At 53.3% G+C, this 19,671-nt stretch overlaps 2 protein-coding genes across 35 annotated transcripts in view; one reads left to right on the top strand and one right to left on the bottom strand.

Annotated features, from left to right (window-relative positions):
- The window catches only part of TBC1D5 (TBC1 domain family member 5), a 593,124-nt gene extending 574,025 nt beyond the window's left edge, over positions 1 to 19,099 (top strand). For 27 of the 28 annotated variants that reach the window (XM_060396753.1, XM_060396793.1, XM_060396747.1 and 24 more), the window contains 4 exons: positions 1,338 to 1,437; positions 13,328 to 13,407; positions 14,266 to 14,382; positions 15,249 to 19,099. In XM_060396753.1, the coding sequence (XP_060252736.1) occupies positions 1,338 to 1,437; positions 13,328 to 13,407; positions 14,266 to 14,382; positions 15,249 to 15,530 (579 nt within the window). In that variant the 3' untranslated portion in view covers positions 15,531 to 19,099. Of the gene's footprint in view, positions 1 to 1,337; positions 1,438 to 13,327; positions 13,408 to 14,265; positions 14,383 to 15,248 lie in introns of those variants that run through there. The other variant, XR_009595889.1, reaches the window with a different exon arrangement.
- The window catches only part of PLCL2 (phospholipase C like 2), a 210,788-nt gene continuing 208,727 nt past the window's right edge, over positions 17,611 to 19,671 (bottom strand). For 5 of the 7 annotated variants that reach the window (XM_027962005.2, XM_027962015.3, XM_060396699.1 and 2 more), the window contains one exon: positions 17,611 to 17,989. In XM_027962005.2, coding sequence (XP_027817806.2) covers positions 17,810 to 17,989 — 180 coding nt within the window. In that variant the 3' untranslated portion in view covers positions 17,611 to 17,809. The remainder of the gene's footprint in view (positions 17,990 to 19,671) is intronic. The other 2 variants (XM_060396709.1, XR_006056587.2) reach the window with 2 other exon arrangements.

The raw sequence follows: 19,671 nt of genomic DNA, 5'->3' as shown, positions 1-19,671 counted from the left end.
GACCCAAAGGAGAAAAAGGAGAAGAAAAGCGCCCTGCAACAGCTACCCAAGGCCACAGTCCTCATTCCCTGGCTGAGCTCCTGGTTGCTTGGTCTTTACTTGAGTATCAGAAAAGAGGCCGTTGTGCTTGGTGGGATGTACAGGGTACATCGGGATGTACTTTACAGTATGTAAAGTACAGGATTCAAGCTTGGGCCATCCTACAGTGGGCATTCACAATAATTTGTTTTTAGAGCGACTGCTGTGTCTGTTTTCTGCATCAAGCATTTGAATGCATGTTCCTAAAGGCTCATCTTCCAGGCAGCCAGTAAAAACAGTGTTTTTAGGTATGTGTGTTGCTAACACGTGGTACACCTACAAGTCATCTTTTCAGCCATTAATTTCCATCTGTGTGTCAGATTGTGTTCAGTCTCTTAAGAAAAAGCATGTCTTGGGAGGTTTCTCTCCACTTTGTTTCGACAGCAGAGGATTCTCATTTGGAGAGAGAAGTGCCTGACCCTGAAAAACCAATCTGCCAGCCTTGTCCAGCTCTGCAACATCCTTTCTGTGTATTCCAACTAACTTGGTTTAAAATGTCTTACATTATGAGAATTATTCTCTTCTCTGAGAAAAACTCCCTTAATCTTCTAAATTTCCTTGGGAAATTTTTCACATGCATTACTTTTTTTCTTAAAAAAAGCAAAAGCTCCAGGCTTTATCTGTTTGTTACAGTTAGATTGTCTTTCTGCCATTTAGATAATTATCCCACCCAGACTATTTTTCCCTAGAAACAGTCAAATAAATAAAATCCTCTAGTACTCTTATCAAGAGAGGGGATGTAAGAGCGGCTGTGGGGGCAAAACTTTCCCAAGTGCTTTAGGAAATCTCATGTTTTAAGAGATTATCGTGGTCTAGAAAATGAAGAGATTTGTTTTAAATGGAAATTTCTGGTTTCTCAAATGTGTATGAGAAAATGTAATGGTTTTGTACCAACCGTCTAGGGAGTTGGGTCCACTGAAGTCCCATTGACTCTCAATTTGTTTGGCTCAAAAGTTATTGAAGGTATTTTATGTACTTTTTTAATATAAGTTTGTATGGGTAAACATTTACACATGGCACGGAGCAAGCGTTCAATTCACAGTCCGGAGCTGTTGTGAGTCTCATTGTGCTCCCCCTCTGTCTCACTGGCGGTGGAGCTGATGGGTTTGCTCTTATTCGTTTGTTGCTTCGTTTTTTTTGTCTAGGACTAAAATGACATGGATGGCAGCTCTTTAAAACAGTCCAGACCTTTTGGAGGACTTCAGGGATTTTCTTTGATTTTTGTTTTCATTTTCGTATCTTTGCCCCCTTCATTTTAGGAAGAAGAATTAGAAGCCCAAATTTCCTTCCTTCAGGGACAGTTGAATGACCTGGAGGCCATGTGCAAATACTGTGCGAAGGCGATGGACACTCATCTCGGTGAGTGCGGGCTCCGGCCCTGGGAACGGCGGCAGCACCGGCCGCGGGTGCCTGTGTCGAGGGCTTCCCATGAGTTACCTCGTGTCACCCTCGCAAACAAGGGAACCAGAGCGCAGAGATTAATCAAATTTCCCAAATTATAACACCAGTCCTTGGAGCAGAAATTCAGAATCAAGCAGTCTGACTCTAGATTTCAGCTCTTAATGGCTACACTGCCCTTTCTAAGTATCTCTCTAACCTCAAACAGACAGACAAACACGGAGCATTCGAGGTCAAGCAGTCAGCTCTGCTGTTGTGCTGATCTGCCTGTAATCACTCACGTGGTGGTTTCGGCAGTGCTTTCTTTATTTTTTTAATATATATATTTTTAATCACCTGTCTGAAATACATGTCGGGACCTTTTCTTCCTTCTGACTGTGCCGATATTCTAAGAAGTGTCCTCGTGTGCCCTTCAGGTTACACGTGAGCGGCCTGTGTCACACCGTGGAGTCCTGGGCCTTACTTGCTACATTCGTGAAAGCTCTGTGTTCTGTGTTAGAAAAGGTCTCTACTGTTAGAAAAGGTCTCTACCTCCGATTTGCTTCAGGAACTCCCTGCTGCTTAGAAAACGTTTAGACTCCACGTTGTGACCATTCTCAGCCCGCTCGCGGGCATCCTTTCCCTCCGTCCTTCAGGGTCTAGCATCGTAGTTTGGGAGGAGGTTAGGGAAATCAGACACATGCTCTCATGGACATGCCAGTGTGCTGTTCTGTGAGTGTGGAGCATCGTGAGGAGTCGAAACACACTCCCCCTGTGAGGGCGCACCAGAGAACCACCGAATGCCCTTCCCTCTAGCGGGGTCCCCAGCGGGGCCCGTCTCGGGGCCTTCACTGGAGACAGACTGTACATCACACTCCGTCTGTTGCCCAGCCTGCCAGGCAATGAGTCCATTACATGCGGCCAAAATGGCTTCGTTTGGACGCAGCCCAAACGCACTGGCCTCGAGCCGGTAACGAGTGATCTCTTATGAACTTGGCCAACTGCCTCCCGGCATCTCCCCGGGCCGCGTCCCCTCCCTGCTCTGCCCTCCTCGGCTTCCCTCCGTCCTCCAGGGAGAGGGCACCGGAGGAGGAGATAGCGGGAGAAACCCTAAAGGCGGGTCCCTTCACATCCATTCCCTGACACTCCAAAACTGTACACTTCTTCACAGTCAACTTTTTAAATTCAGATAGAATTAATTTTACACAAATCTTACAGCATCGCAGTTTAAAGTGCATCAGAAAGAAGTAATGAAGAGGCAGTTTATAAATAACCGATGTATATTCCATAATTCTTTATGTACAGAGCAGGAGCTGGCATTTTTCATGACTTTTTTTTTTTAAATATATGTAGCTGTTCAGTTCAGTTCAGTCGCTCAGTCGTGTCGGACTCTTTGCGACCCCGTGAATCACAGCACGCCAGGCCTCCCTGTCCATCACCATCTCCCGGAGTTCACTCAGACTCACGTCTATTGAGTCGGTGATGCCATCCAACCATCTCATCCTCTGTTGTCCCCTTCTCCTCCTGCCCACAATCCCTCCCAGCATCAGAGTCTTTTCCAATGAGTCAACTCTTCGCATGAGGTGGCCAAAGTCCTGGAGTTTCAGCTTTAGCATCATTCCTTCCAAAGAAATCCCAGGGCTCATCTCCTTCAGAATGGACTGGTTGGATCTCCTTGCAGTCCAAGGGACTCTCAAGAGTCTTCTCCAACACCTCAGTTCAAACGCATCAGTTCCTCAGCGCTCAGCCTCCTTCATAGTCCAGCTCTCACATCCATACATGAACAGCTACATGTATTAAAAAAAAGGGTCGGACACGACTGAGCGACTGAACTGACCTGATACTCCATATTAATGTTATTATTTAAATACAAGTTTAATTTTAAAGGAACCGTGAGTATATGTGTGTGTGCACACACTAATTTTTGCTTCTCTGGCTACGTGGGTGACCTTTGTGTTACTCAGTTTTGGGTTTTGGCCGAAGCAGAAGAACAGAGAAGTGGCTGTAAACACTTGCTGTGGGAGCTCTAGAAAAGTCCGGCAGTGGGGTGTTTCCAAGTTGCTTGGTCCACATAGCAGCTTTTAAAGCAGCTTTACTTAAGCCTCAGGATTTCCAAACAGCTTTTACTCTTTTAGTCAGCACTAAAAGAACATTTTTCTCATTGCATGGGATGGAGAAGCACTTTTTAATTAAAGAAAAGCCCTTATCAGCTGTGAATTTTCAGCTAACCACAAAAGCAGATTTGTTTTGTGTGTATGTCTCACTTTCAGCCAGAATCCCTTCACACGGCTGTTGGCTTCTCTTTGCTGTAGAAGTAGCCTGCCTGCATGTTCATGGTGGGGTTGAGAATCCCCGGTCCTGGGGCCTAGGGATTCATCCCATTCCGTCCGCATGTGTAACGCTTTACCACAGGGTGTTCCTGGATTGTAGGCAGTTTGGATTTTAAGCAAAAATTTGCGGAAAGCATAAAGGTTGAGGTGTGAAGCTCTCAATTTAGTTTTTTACTTATTATATCCTTTAAAAATGACTTAATACTCTCATATTTTTCTCCATATAAACGTTTCTGTTTTTCCTGATTAGTAAAGTAGTACAGCATTTGAAACTGAAAAATCCACTAGTGATTGATTGATTATAGTATAGTAATGCAATCTTTATAAAGGTTAAAATACATGAGCATAAAGAGATGTTCATAATGTATTATGAAGTGAAAATAGCAGGTGGCACAGTAGAATATATTTGATGTAGAAATAACCATTGACTGGTGGCCTGAGTGAGGAAGAACACACAGGGACTTTCCAAGGGGCTAGCCTTCCTCTCTGCTTGGAAAACCCACGGGTGCCTCAAGTGCTTGTGACTGGCACCGTGGGGGCGATCTGCATACTGCAGGCACGAGTCCCCTCTGAGACAGCTGCCGGGACTCCCCTGAAGGTCCGCTGGTGCCGACTCAGCGCTCCACTGCCGGGGGCGTGGGTTCGGTCCCAGGGCAGGGAACTGAGATCCTGCGTGCCATGGGCAGAGCAAAAACGAAAAGCAGCTGCAGTGATGCCTCAGCAGGAGAGACAGGCTCACAAGCACCATACAGGCACAGGGGTGAAACCAGACTCCGTCACTTCTGAGATCAGCCTGCTTGTGGCTGTACATGAAATGGGTTTGGCAAGATCTATCTCACCAGTTCGTTGCCAAGACTAAGACATTTTTAAAGCCTCGCACAAGGGCTTCCCTGGTAGCCAGTGGTTAAGGATCTGCCTTCAGTGCAGGGGATGCAGGTTCAATCCTAGGTCAGGGACTGAGACCCCACGTGCCACGGGGCAGCTAAGCCTGCACACTACAGAACCCGCGTGTCAGCACGGATGAGCCTGCGTGCTGCGGCTAGGACCCGACGAAGCCACACCTAAAAAATAAATCAAGCCAGCACTGGTTGAGTGTGCAACACAAATCCTCTCCTTCCTCTTGGCTATCTTTTTTTAATTTAAAGTCTTTGCTGAATTTGTTGCACTGTTGCCTCCATTTCATGTTTTGGTGTTTTGGCGCCAAGGCCTGACCAAGGATCAGACTCTGCCCCCTGCCCTGGAAGGGAGAGCCTGAGCCGTTGGACCGCCAGGGAAGTCCCCTTCCCCTCGACTCCTAGCTGTGCCTTCTATGTGGCCGATCCTGGGAGACCCCGCCTGCCTGCCACCAGAGGAGCTGAGCAGTGACTGGTTGGGGTCCCACGGCTGGACAGCGAGAGCTGGGAGCAGCCCTGTTGAATGTCCCTCAGTCAGACCACGTGCAGAGATGCTGGGGTTGGATCTGCAGGGCCTCACGTTAGGTGTGTGAGCTCTCTGAGCAAGAACAGCTGGCCCAGAACTGCATGGCGCCTTTGTTCCCCTTAGCAAAAGCCCTGCTGAGCCTGGCCGCCCGCTCCCGAGGGGTCCGAGGTGGCCTCAGTGTCTCATCCCGCCCCTGCCCTTTTCTGACGTTAAGTATTTTCACTGAGTTCCTCTCAAGGAAATTTTGTATCAGTCTATGTTATCGTCAGACCTGCAGTGATATCTTAAAATGTCAAGTACAGTTCAAGACTGTCTTTTTAACAAAACAGATACAGAGAAAAGCATCTCAGTTAAAAATTACAGAAAGCTATTTGTTTAAATGGCCCTTTAATTACAGAGGTAATAAAACTGACTCATTACCAGTTTTATTTACTTATGGTTCTAGAACCCAAAACTGAAAGCATTATTTGTTTTATCAAAAATCTACCAAAATTCTCATTTTATTGCCTCCACGTAATTGAGCTTTGTCAATTCAAAGATTTAGAGAGAGGAGTTGAAAATGTGTCTTTTATTAAATCTAAACTTTTCCATCAACTTGACAAGACTTTCTTCACGTGTTCATTTTTCTGTTGCTATAGTCACACCCCTCTCTGTCATCCTGACAATTGACAGCATGCACCTCCGTGGCTGAGTTGGGCTATTTTTAGGCTTGCCGTCACTCACACATAATTGCATGTGGGTGAGCTGCCTGCCCTTCTCTGATCCGTGAGCAGCTGGGCCTGCTCCCGGGGGAGGGGTTTCCAGCCTCCGGTAGGTATTTAGTTTGCGGCAGCTCGTCCTGCCATTGGTGGGTCACCCAAACAGTGGGGGGTGAAATGCAGTGACTTAAGGGGAGGTAGAGCTATGCCGCCCAGCGGACCTTAGACTGTTGTCGAGGTGGACACCCTCCAGGCCCTCACGGCTATTGCTCGTTTCACAGACGAGAAACCGAGACGCGCGGGAGGCCCCGCTCCAGTCAGGAGCCAGACTTCGGGTCTGCGGTCTTAGTGCACACCTCGCGCCGATTTTGCACTTGTCATAATATTTATGCAGGAATTAGCGGTAGGAGGAGGTCATTTTTGAAAACTAGTTTATTTGCCTCTGCAAGAGCCTTATGAATCTGATTTGCTGATATTTAGCAAGATAGCATTCAGTAGATGTTTTTAAAAGTGTTCAACAGACAATTAACTAGTGACGTCTGAGACACAGGGAAGGAAACTGATCACCAGGCGGCTCTCCCTCTGCCAACCACACGGTGGGTGCTGAAAGCTCTCTGTAATTATTAAGAATATGAAACTTTGCATGTAATTGCAGGATGAGATCTGCTTCTCCTGAGGGTCTGTTAGCAGATTCTGACTTGAAGGTCTGAAGGTCTGCACTTCCAACAGCCCCCAGGGCACCTGGTGATCGTGACCCGTGACAGACACCAAGCAGCAGGCAGCGAGAGAACTTCAGATCATTGGGGCAAAATGCAGCTCGTGTGTTCCAAACGCTGTTAGTGGGTCCCTACCCCGCCCTGCAGGCACACGTGCGGGAACTCTGTGGGAGGAGTGCTCCCCCCACCGCCCCCCACCATCTGAGCCAGCCTGCGCACACCGAACACTGGCGCTGTGCTCAGCCTCTTCCTGCCCTGCTCTCTCCTCGTGGAAGGCGTTTCTCCCCAGATTTGATTATCTGGGGAGATAATCAAGACATTCCCTTCGCCCGCCCCTCAATCCAGGACCCATGTGATCACGTTCATGTCCCTTCATTCTTCATCCAAAAAATATCTCACCCTCATCTATTCCTCAAGAGATAGAACCAGCCTTCATGCTGGCTGGAGAGCCTCATGTTGGCCATTCAGCCAGTATTTCCTCAGTACCTGCCCTTGGATGTGAAAATGGGTTTGGGGAGCAGTTGGTTGGGGTTGGAGTGAAATGGAGGAGTGCCTTTAAAGTCAAGCTCAAGGTGCACGGAAGAAGAGAGCGAAGCTCCAGAGGAGGGAGAGAGCACAGAGACTGTCTGCCTCATTAGCAGTGGCTCCAGGGAAGCCAGCAGTCCCCCCAGGGCTGGCGCTCTGAGTCCAGGGATGCAGTGAGCAGGCCTGTCTGCAAAGGAAGACCAGGATGTGCTGTGCAGAAGCGGGCGGTTTCGGGAGACTTTTAGTCATGGGGCCTCATCTCTGAGCAACAGTGACAAGAGTGAAGGATAAGCAGGACAGGGCCCAGTAAGTGGGTCCTTGCAGAGGGGAGCCCGGATGCTTGAATGGGTTATATTGATATACTGTTATATTGATGAAATTTTTGTGGAATTTCCACAGAAGTGGTTAGTTTTACGAATTTTTCCCCCTTTTATTTCAGTGTCCCAACATCTGTAATGGGTAATGCTTATATATAAGGAGATTATAAAGAACATAATCTTCCTTTTTCACAGAAGCACATTTATTCTGCCTCTTACTAGAAGGAAAAATGTGCATTACTTTGAAAATTTTAAACATTTCACATTTCTGCCTTTAATATTATGAGGTATGAAAAGATACTATGTTTTTCCTTTTTTACACACAGATTCGACTTAAAGTAGTGCATTAGTGACTGAGAAGTTGTATATTAATGAAACAGTTGTGAACACTGCCTTGAAACCACTGTGTGGTGGAACTGGCTAGGCAAAGGCTTTATGCGGTTAGTAGTTTGTGAGTTAAATAAAAATGTTTGCACTCAGGGCATTTAGCAGCCTCTGAAGGTAATCTGTTTGGACTTGGATTTCTAAACTCTGAATTGCTTATGTGCAGCTAGTCAGCTCAGTTTATTAGAGCTGAGGTTTAGCCTTAAAATGATGGAGAAGGCAGTGGCAACCCGCTCCAGTGTTCTTGCTGAGATAGTCCCTTGGACAGAGGAGCCCGGTGGGCTACAGTCCTTGGGGCCGCAAAAAGTTGGACATGACTGAGCTACTGAGCTCGCAGCCTGAAAATCAAGTGCACGTTTTATGTCTGTGTCGGCTTTCGGGGGAGATCTTCGTTTCCGTCAGCTTCAGAAAGGTGAACGCTGACTGAATCCAGGAAGTCGGGCGGGAGGCCCTGCTGAGGACACCGCGCTCGGGCTCCTCTCCTCGGGGTGCGCCCTGCCCGCGGCCCCTTCCGTGAGAGGGCCTGGGCGATCTGCCCGGGGCCGGGCGGTCTGGCTGCTGTACGAGGCCGAGGGCGTCCCATCCAGTTCTCATCCACCCGCATCCGAGCCAGGGACCTTCTGTGGAAGTGGGGTCTGGACAGACGTCCTCACGGTGGGAGGACGGCAGGAGGGGCACGAGGGAGCACCTCCAGGGACCCGAGGGCAGCGCGCCCGCACCGCGGCTCTGACCTGGCCCTCCGCCGCGAGTGCACGTTCCCCCGGTTTTCAGCCATAACGCTTGTCCGTTTGCTTCTGGACCATTAACCCCTAAGACAGTAGACACACCAGGAAGCTATTTATGAATTTTTCTTAAAGCAGAGCAGCCCACAGGCAGGCAGTACGAACAGGTGCTGTTGCCGCGGCCCCGGGGCCGTCGTCCTTGTGCTCGTGAGAGGACCCTCGGGGCTCCTGCTGCCTTCCAGGGGCACGCGGGCAGGGGAGGCCCCAAAGGCACAGAGTCAGCCCCCGGGGCGCCTTCCAGAGGCTCCCGGGGCTTCCCTCACGGCGCGGGCCACGGCTGTCAGAGGACCACCCGGGGCCGGGGGCATGGAGGCGTCTGCGAGGGGCCGGGGGGTGCGCGCCGGCCTGAGACTCCAAAGACAGCGGCCGTGAGGTCGGCGGAAGAGAACATGGGAAGGGGAGGCCCTGAGGATCCAGGGGGGCTTCCCACGGAGGCCGATGGACCAGAGGCTTCTGCTGCTCTGGCTCCTTACCCACCGCTGCCCAACCGCCGCCCTCTGCTTTCCCGCCAGCACCGCCACTGCTCCCTGAAGTCCTGGGGCCTATGGGAGTCTGCCAGCAAGGCGGGGCGTCCCGGGGGCGGGGCGGGGCGTCCCGGGGGCGGGGCGGGGCGTCCCGGGGGCGGGGCGGGGCGTCCCGGGGGCGGGGCGGGGCGTCCCGGGGGCGGGGCGGGGCGTCCCGGGGGCGGGGCGGGGCGGCCCGGGGGGCGGGGGGGGGCGGCCCGGGGGCGGGGCGGGGCGTCCCGGGGGCGGGGCGGGGCGTCCCGGGGGCGGGGCGGGGCGTCCCGGGGGCGGGGCGGGGCGTCCCGGGGGCGGGGCGGGGCGTCCCGGGGGCGGGGCGGGGCGGGGCGTCCCGGGGGCGGGGCGGGGCTCCTTGTCCATGGAGTCTTGGTCCCGCGTGGCCAGCAGGAGGTGGTGAGACCTCAGCTCTGAGTGGGAGAGTCAGTCTACACACTCACTCAGATGTGCGAAACTCTTGCTCCAACGTTCCATTCCCAGCAGTGGCAGCCCGAGGCCTAACTGCCGGTTAAAGGCAGACTTGCTTCTTTACTGGTCGCCCGTCTCGTCTGGACCGAGGCCCACAGCTAGTTTCTCCGCCCTGTCTCCTCGCCTCGCCCGGGTGGGTCAGGACTCCAGGGTCTCCCTTGTCTCTGTTGGAGGAAGGGCCTCTGAGTGCCTTCCGGTCCCTGCTGGCCTCTGCGGACAGCTCTGTCCCCGCCAGAGCCTCTGACTGTCCTGTCGGCTTGAAGCCTCGGCCCTGAAGGCCTTCGGTCCTTAGTGTTTCAGCCATGGGTCCCAGCACGTTGAAGGCAGGAACAGGCGCTGGGGCCGAGCCTTCGGCTTCAGGCGGTGCTCCCAGGCAGACCATCCAGGAGGCAGCAGGAGGTCATGGTCCCCAGGGCAAGCAGGATGCACAGGGTGCTTGCTGTCCACAGTCACCTCTCTTCCTGGCCCCCGGAGCTACACGTGGGCTCCACGGGCCTCCCTCCGCTAGATCCTCAGGCATGAGACTCCTGGGCCTCCTGCCGAGGTCCTGGAGCCCTCACACCCACCGTCCAGACTCCCTACTGGCCCCAGGAGCAGAGCCCGGCACCCTCGCAGCTCAGTGAGCCGAACCACTGCCTATCCAAAGCTCCCAGGCAGCCCTCTGCCTCCCAGCTCAGCTCTAAAAGCCCAGGCAGAGTCGTCAACACAAAGGCAACCTTTTCAGTCCTCCCAAAGACCTACAGAACTGTCTCGTCAATTTTCTGCATTTGGTTGCCATTAATGTCTTGTTGAGTGGATTTTGTGTGTGTGTGTGTGTGTGTGTTTATTGAGAGAGAACAAACTGTTACAGGCTTTTAAGGAGACCAAAAACATTCAGTCTCTAATTATATCTATTATCCCATTCCCATTCATCTTGCTTTCTTGTTTTGAAGTGGGCCTTTCTAATAGCCAGAAACTGCAGTCACATTCTGAATAAATTCAGGCTGCTGTTTTTCTGCCGTTGTCTGTAAGAGGACTTGTCGGCATGGTCTGTAAATTTATTCTTGGTGAAGATTCTAATAAACTGTCAGGCTGGATGGGACTTAGTCCTCACCTCACCCCTTGCTGGAAATACTTTTTGGAAGAAAAGCTATGAAAAACCTAGATCATATATTAAAAAGTTGAGACATCAGTTGGTCAGCAAAGGTCCATCTGGTTAAAGCTATGGCTTTTCAAGTAGTCATGTATGGATGTGAGAGTTGGACCGTAAAGAAAGCTGAGAGCCGAAGAATTGATGCTTTTGAACTGTGGTGTTGGAGAAGACTCTTGAGAGTCCCTTGGACTGCAAGGAAATCCAACCAGTCCATCCCGAAGGAGATCAGTCCTGAGTGTTCATTGGAAGGACTGATGCTGAAGCTGAAACTCTAGTACTTTGGCCACCTGATGTGAAGAGCTGATGCATTGGAAAAGACCCTGATGCTGGGAAAGATTGAGGGCAGGAGGAGAAGGGGACAACAGAGGATGAGATGGTTGGATGGCATCACCAACTCGATGGACATGAGTTTGGGTAAACTCCAGGAGTTGGTGATGGACAGGGAGGCCTGGCGTGCTGCAGTCCGTGGGGTCGCACAGAATCGGACACAACTGAGTGACTGAACAGCAGCAACAAGGCCTGCAGTATTTCGAAATGCAGGTTCCAAGGATGTTTTTCCATGTTTGTTGAGTCAGTTACTACTCACCATGCCCTGAAGTTTGCCAGCTATCCTGCTGAGGGCTGGGTGTAGCCCTGAGCCAGACCCCACTAGGGGTGACAGCCAACTGATAAGCCAGCATTGGGTGTGACAGCGCTTTCGTCAGCGCCATAGAGGAGCTGATGCCAGGGGCTCCGAGGGTGGCCTGGGCACACAGTCAGGGTGGGCAGGAAGGCTGCTCCCAGGAGGATGCAAGAGAGCTAAGGATGGAGGCCCCGGGCCCAGGCAGGCTGAGTGATGCCCCCACTCGCCTGGGCGCCAGAGGCTGAGGGGCCAGGCCTGGAGCGGAGCCTTGGATAGCGTGACCGAGTGCAGGGCCGAGAGCCAGGCTCACAGGCCGAGTCACTGGGCTCCTGGTACGGCCCCAGGAAGGGAGGGAGCAGCTTCAGTGGAAGGTGAGCCTATTCTTGCACGGGTTCTCGTCTTGGTGCTCGGACGGTGTCATTGTAAAAATGTGTTTTAATTGCTGCCCCCAACGAAGATGGAGAAGGACATGGCAACCCACTCCAATGTTCTTGCCTAGAGAACCCCAGGGACAGGGGAGCCTGGTGGGCTGCCGTCTATGGGGTCACACAGAGTTGGACACGCCTGAAGCAAATTAGCAGCAACAGCCCAACCAAGAGTCTCCAGAGGAGCCCTGCGGGGTGGGGGGGCACTTTCACTCATGCATCCCCTCTTTAAGAACCCCCTCACGCAGCGCCGGGGGCTCAGGTGCACCGTGCAGAAGTCCACGACCCTCGCTCGCTGAAGCTCTCGGTGAGCAGCTCAGCGTGACGCCAGTGCTCAGAGCTGGCTCAGCGGGTCTTCAGGTCAAGTCTGCATGAAGGTCAGGCCTCACGCAGACAGAGAGACAGTTCCGGTGAAGGGGTTAAGTCTTGCTGACTCCACAGGCATCACTATCTGGCGACAACCACAGTGCCGTGGGTTTGTCCTTTTCTTTTTACCACTATGTTGAATTGACAACATACTTTACCGTTTATATTTTTTAAAGATTGTTGTTGTTCAGTTGCTAAGTCATGTCCGACTCTTTGTGGCCCCATGGACTGCAACACACCAGGCCTCCCTGTCCATCACCAACTCCCAGAGTTTACTCAAACCCATGCCCATCGCGTCAGTGATGCCATCCAGCCATCTCATCCTCTGCCATCCCCTTCTCCCCTTGCCTTCAATCTTTCCCAGCGTCAGAGTCTTCTCCAATGAGTTGGCTCTTCTCATCAGGTGGCCAAAGTATTGGAGCTTCAGCTTCAGCATCAGTCCTTCCAATGAATGTTCAGGCTTAATTTCCTTTAGGATGGACTGGTTGGATCTCCTTGCATTCCCAGGGGCTCTCAAGAGTCTTCACCACCACACTTCAAAAGCATCAATTCTTCCGCGCTCAGCCTTCTTTATGGCCCAACTGTCACATCCACACTACTGGAAGAACCATATATGGACCCTTGGTCAGCAAAGTGACGTCTCTGCTTTTTAATACAGTTTGTCATGACTTTTCTTCTAAGGGGCAAGCGTCTTTTCATTGCATGGCTGCAGTCAGTGTCTGCAGTGATTCTGGAGCCCAGAAAATAAAAATCTGCCACTGTTTCCACTATTTTCAGTTTCTTTAACTTCTGTCACCAGGAGGACCTGGTCTTTAGCCAGAGGGGTGAACTAACAGCCTAAACCCTGGTCAGTGTAGGGAGCCTCGCGGAGACGTCGGGTGAGTGCTCCGTGCTGTCCACCCTGTCGCAGGTCAGCAAGGGCAGCTCTGGGCTCTCAGCGGAAGTAAGACACACCTGTCACTGTGAGAACACGTTCATGGGACGTTGGTGGGAGGCTCTGTGTCCCAGGCTCTGTGCCCCCTCTCCTGTACCCGGCAGAGCATCCCTGGTAGAAAGAGTTGCTGTGCAGTGTGGCAGAGGAATTCCCTGACTGGTCTGAAGTGATGGTGCGGCAGCAGATAAATTATACTCAGGGCATTAGTTATAAAGTGTCATTCTTTTATTTTTCAGTAAATATTCAAGATGTGATATTACAGGAAAATTTGGAAAAGGAGGACCAGATTCTGGTTTCCCTGGCCGGACTAAAGCAGGTATGTCCGTTCACCTGACCCGGTATCACCCAGGCCAGCCTTTAGTGCCTGTCATGGGGGGAGGGCACCCCAGGCACAGACGTCCCGCCCACATTGCCTTCCACACGGAACCCTCCTGTGTGGCCCAGCTCCTCCTAGCAGTCACATCTGAGCAGCCCGCAGCCAGGCTGGTCGTCAGTCCCCCTGCCCCCAACCTCTCACCCCTTCCTCTCCGGCGCTGCTGCGGAGGGTGTGTCCCGCTCAAGTCCAGTCATGCCCCTGTAGGCGCGTGGACGTCCTGGGAGCACAAGGCCCAAAGAATCTCCTCCTCTAAGCAGCCTGGGCCCCTCGAGGGCTGTACTTGGCGGACAGATGGAGCAGCAATGTCCGTGAAGGGGTGCGGGCTCTCACCGCCAGCCCACCTGACTGGCCCTCAGCCGGGCGGGCCCCCCAGAGCCGAGGGCGCTCCCTGCGCCGGGGTGGACTCGGGGTGTCTCCCCCTCCAGGAGGACCCCAGAGGTTGCCCCGTGCCTGTCCCCGTGTGGGCCTGGCCGTGCAGGCTGGGACGGCTCCGTGTCGTCCATAAGGCAGAGCTGAGTGTTTTTGTTCTTTCTTTCTTCCCGTCGTATATTCATACCCACAACAGAGAAGACCACTCAGGGGACCTCCCTGGCGGCCCAGCAGTTAGGTCTCTGTGCCTCCACTGCAGGGGCTACAGGTTCAGTCCCTGGTCAGGGAACTGAGACCCCACAAGCCTCAAGGCACAGCAAAAAAAACAAGACTGGTCAGTGGAGTCGGGGTCAGATGTACCCGAGGTTTAGGTGACCCTTAGAGGCAGACCCGTTGGTCTTTCTCATGGATCGTCTTCTTTGAAATCAGATCAAAGACATCCTGAAGGGCTCCCTGCGTTTCAACCAGAGCCAGCTGGAGGCCGAGGACAACGAGCAGATCAGCATTGCAGATGACCACTACTGCTCCAGTGGCGCCGCCCAGCAGGTACCATGGCTCCCAGGGCAGGACAGGCCGCCCTGGGGGCGCTCACCGCGGGAGGGGCGAGAGCCCCGGAACCGCACATGGCGGGTACCGCACACAGCTGTGCGGGGTGTGGACTCGGGGCGGTGCCATCCGCTGTGGACGGCGGCTCCCGCGCTTGGGCAGCGCACAGCCTGCACGCCTGTAAGCAGCAGCTTCAGCCTGGGCTTCCGCCGCCCGTTAGGAAGCCCGGAAAGCCGGCTGTCTGCCTGTTTCCAGTTTGGCTGCAGCCCTGGCCTCCCTTCCCCTTTAGCAGGGGGAGTGCCGACCCTTCTTCCCCTTCTCGAGTGTACTTCACTTGGCCGGAAGCTTTTTGGCCTTCAAGGGGAGGGACTTCTCGGTGTCTATCACCCCGTAAGCCTCGTGGGTCAGGGAATGTTTTCGGTGAAGGCCCAGGGAGTGAATATTTTAGCAAAATTTCATCCAAGTTACCTTCTCAAAAAGTAGCATCCAGATGCTTACAAGCTGTATTCCTTTTTATGATTTTAAAGAAGCAGAACGGCATTTTCAAATGGGGCTCCTTCAGCTTTAAGAGTCCTCTTCCAGCAGAGCGCCCTTTGAGGTCCTTTCTCGCAGCTCCGTGCTCTTTGGCAGAGGCCCTTCCCGGTCCATGTGTGTGTAGACGCTCCCAGTGCCCCCAGTGTCCTGGGAGACAGAGCACAGGAGGGGGCGAGGCCAGAGGCCGGCCCCCAGGGGCGGGGGAAGGGGGCAGACCCAGACCCCTCAAAGGAGCCCCCTACCCGCGGGAGGACCCCGCGAGGCCGCGGGAGGACCCAGGGCTTGCCCAGCGCCCCCTCACCGCGCCCCCTCCGGCCCTGACCCCTTTGCAGGCCCCGCCAGCAGCCCCGGGTCGTCGGGAGCGGCCGGGCGTGGACGACTTCGTCCTGGTCTCCAAGGATGGCGAGGAGCGCGGCGCTGGGCCGAGCCCCGCGGGCCAGGCCCAGCCGCTGCGGCCACTCCGGGGCGCCGCCCGGCCGGTGCTCGTGTTCTCCGACCCGCTGACCGGCCCGGCCTCCGCCTCCTCCAGCAACCCCAGCTCCAGCCCTGACGACGACAGCAGCGGCCACAGCAAGGACTCGGGCTTCACCATCGTGAGCCCCCTGGACCTCTGACGGCCGCCGGCCACCCCGCTGCCGCGGAGACGCCCCTGCGCGCGCGCCAGCTGCCACCCTCGGGGCAGCGCCCACCTCTCCTCCGCACTCCCGGGCCGTCGGGGGAGGGGAGCGGGCCTCCAGCCTCCCCTGGGGCGCCGGCCGGGACCGCTGGGCGCAGCGCAGCAGGGCTCCAGCGTTCTCCAGCCTCAGACCCCACGGACCCGGTTGTCGGCGCCCCTCCTGGGACAGCCCAGACAGCCGTCGGAAACGAAGGCCGCGAGCGCTGAGCCTGCCTTGCTGCGCGCCCCGCTGGCGCCGCCTGCAGCAGGGCCTCCAGGAGCAGGGCAGCTCCCCGGAGGCCCCGCTCTCCCCTGTTGCTTGGCTCATCCCTTTGAAGAGAAGGTCAGAAGAGGCTTGACCTTTGCTGTGGAAGTCCGGACTGACCCTCAGCTGGGTCACTCCCCCGCCAGACTCTGTGAGCGCAGGCAGCCCGCTTCACCGCTTTTGTCCCCAGCCTCTGCATCTGGGAAAGGAAGTGTCAGATGGAATGATCTCGGGTTCTCAATTTTGCTGATGCTAAAAGCCTGTGTGAACAGCAAAAATGACATGTGCCTTGCTCTGTCATTTAAGTCACATACTAGCTAATACCTTCTGTTACTATAAATGTAGCAATTTCTTAATATTTTAAGTCTTTTTTTTTATGATTTCTGGATTTTCAGTGAATATTGCCATTTACCAGCCAGATAAGTTCAGGGATTGCTGACAGTAATCTAAATCACACATTATTTTATGTCTCAGTCTACAAATTACTTTTAATTTTTTACTGTTTTCCACTCGTTTTGTTGTTCCATGTAGAGTTCATTTCAGAATAAGAGCCTCGGTTACTGGCTGGCTGCTCACCTGTGTGAGCTGGAAACTGCACTATTATTAAAGTAACAGGTTTAATTTTCTAACTGGAATGATACTGAGTGAAGACCAGTGGAGACGCACACCTTAATTGAGCACACTATCAACAGGCAAATGATAGGAGCCAGGCCGAGGACTTATTTGGTCAAAGGACATTTCAGGGTCTGGGCAGAAATAAATTCAGTATATCAGCCTGAGCAGATGTCGTGAGCAAACAGTGAGGTGCCACAGTGCAGATCCCACATAGTTTACGAGTGGCTGAAAATGGACAAATCAAAAAGCAGTTATTGAGGATTTAGAAACCTTTCACCCTTCCAAAATTTGCGAGTAGTTTGGTTTGGGAGAAGCAGTCACTAGGCTGCAGTGTCCAGTAGCTGGCGCTTCACTGATCTGGAAAATAAAGTGTGGTGTTAACGACTCAGCTGGCCGGAGGAACTCGGCAGCTGCTGCAGCCGCTCCAAGTGCCCCTGGGTCGCGGTCCGCACGGGGTCCAGGCTCGCCCCGCAGGACCTGAGAGGCTGAGATGGGGGCGAGGGGTTGGTGGCCTCACAGACAGTGGCCACTGTGTAAAGTCGGGGCCACTGTGGGTACCGAAAGCAAAATGCCAAGCCAGACACGCTCCTGACAAAGCTGTTTACCAAGCAGCTGGCTGTTGACCAAGTCGCTGGCCACTCTCAGTAGAGTTACCTTGAACTGGAAATTTTTAAAGGCAAACTTCCATTAAATGCACGTACTGCTGTTGGAGAAATATCATCAAACGCCTCTTTAATGTGGCCACTGCTTCGTACAGTGAAAAGCTATGTACAGCACGTTGATGCCAGGCCAGTGGCCTTTACACGGCCCGCACACCCAGCGGGGTCTCCAGCCGGGAGCAGCCGTCTGCCCGCAGTGCCCTTGAAGCCCGTGGCTCTGCACATTCTGGCTCTCAGCAGGCATGCTGCCAGAATCATCCAGAACCCAGAGGCCCCAGCAATCATACATAAGCAAGTAAAACTTGTTTTAGGATTTGGTTCCTCCCCGATGCCCCCAGTAAATACTGATTAGACCACACAGTCCATCTGCATCTTAAGACGTTGTTTTCTGTTAGGAGAATGTCTTCAAAGGAACTAGAGTGGCTAGTCTGTTGTTCACAATGGAACTGAATCATGACGTCTTTGTATACAAACACAGCATATTTGGGCCCGGAAGAGAATTTCTTGTTAAAGAGTTTATTTGCCTCCATAAGCAGGGCTGCTACATACATTCACAGTTTTAATAGACTGCAATTAGCTATTCCAGTTGTGCTTTAAAATCCCCCAAATTATTTCCATTATTGAGTGCAAAGCAAATGTCCCATCCGGTGGACAGTTGGTCCTAGAGTTACAGACTCTGATCCCCTCTAGAAAGTCCCCTCATGCTCCAGTCTCATCGTTTGCCTTCTCGGGTATGACCTCGAGGCTCCGCCGCGGCTTCGGGGCGTCGGCGTTTTCCGTGCCGGGTTTGTTGAGTCCACAGGAGACGGCTGCGTAGTGGATCTGCTTCAGGTTCTCCACAGTCTCATTCTTGGCGTATTTCAGGAGGTCGGCTTGTCCCTGTGGTGAAAGAGGAATGAGACAGTGTGAGCGGGGACGCGGCTCTCGGGCAGTCTGACAGCAGGGGGCGTCCACTGGGGCGGAAACCGTTGAGGCCTCAAGAGGTGCGAGAGCACTGACTCCAAACAGGTCAGTTTAACAACAACAACAAAAGCTAGTTGTCCCAGTTCTCGACAGCAGACCCCCAGTGTGCTTGCTGCCTCTCAGCCCTCGCCACTTTCTGGGGCATTTTATTTTACATACATGGAATCAAGCAGTTATATTTTTCTTCAGCTTCCTTTATTTTTTTCCACCAAAAGTCACGTCTCGGCAATCTTTCCATGTCAGTATATACAGATCTACCATAGGCTGACAGAATTTTTAAAATTCTCCAGATGGTCTCGGGTAATTAAGGTGGTAATAACAAGAGTTCTCTATCTGCTTGAGTCTTACATTTCTCATGTTCAGACAAGTTATCACAACATTGTCAACAGCCCAGACCGTTGTCCAGCGGCGACACCAAGGACCCTTACCTGTGACAAAGCCAGGCCTGGGCGCCCCCTCCCTCCTACGCTGCCCTGCCCGCCTCCAGGCCCCCGGACCTGGCGCTGGGACGAGGCCGAGCAGAGAAGGGTCTGAGGCTGGGAGGGCGCTCACTGCGGCGGCGTTCACTCCCGTCGCTTCAGAGCCCATCGGAAGAGCAAAGGCCACTGAAAATGCCGTCGCCCACCCACGACCCAGGGGCTCTGGATTCGGACACAGCGACCACGCTGGCTTGGCAGTGTTTTCATTTGAGAAACTGAAACGCTATTTGGTTTCACATTCTGCTTCCAGTTTTATAACTAATTCCATTTTCTTTGTACCTTGAAAGACTTACAATAACCTTACAGGTCAAATATTTAAGGTTCTCATTTAGAAAATAATCTCTAGACGATGTAGCTGAAGGCAGGGCTCTTGCTGACCGCTGCTCAACCAGGGCTGGGGCAGAGGCTGGAGCAGCCGGGAAAGGAATGGCCTCAGCAGGCGCAAAGCACCAGAGCCAGCAGCCGCCCAGCAGCAGCGGGCCCATCAACAAGCTTACTGTGTGACCGCGAAAGATGTCCTCGTTATTAATAAAAGCGTGTCAAAGCATCTCGGTGGTGTGCAGTTTTTTAATCACAATTCATTGCTCTTACTGAGCTAAAACATCAGGGGTGCTGTTATTTCAGGTACATTTGTCAAAGCTTTCTTGTCAAAGTATCAGAAAAATGGAGGGCCCTCCTTCTGAGGGGCGTGACCGGTGTGGCCACAGAGGCTCTCCTGCCCTCAGCCACCACGTGCAGTGACCACGTGGCTGAGGGCGGAGAGCAGAGACGGCCACCCGCTACCCGGGGCCGGCTGGCACCTTCCTGCACATTACACACAGCGGGAGGAAGCGGAAGAGGGCATTCAGAAGGAGGCACCAGGTGTCAAGTGCTGTTCATCTTCGGGAAAACGGGAGCGCAGTTATGAGTGGCTGGAGCTCAGCGTGTCTGGGGCCCACAAGGACTTCGAGGCTGTTCTGGAGCCAAAGCCTGCAGCTTAAGGCTCACTCGGATGGTGGGTTCCAGGCTGCCCCTTCCTGCTCAGCTTCCTGTCCACCCAGGAACAGCCTTCACTAATGTAACCAGGCCGGATCCTGTGGGGCCTTCCCCAGACAGGACTTCCCTCCCACCCCCATCCGC

Source organism: Ovis aries, chromosome 1, assembly GCF_016772045.2.
Source record: "Ovis aries strain OAR_USU_Benz2616 breed Rambouillet chromosome 1, ARS-UI_Ramb_v3.0, whole genome shotgun sequence".
NCBI classification, from domain to species: Eukaryota; Metazoa; Chordata; class Mammalia; order Artiodactyla; family Bovidae; genus Ovis; species Ovis aries.
The sequence above is the reverse complement of the archived record's forward strand: the minus strand, read 5'-3'. Positions and strand labels throughout refer to the sequence as shown.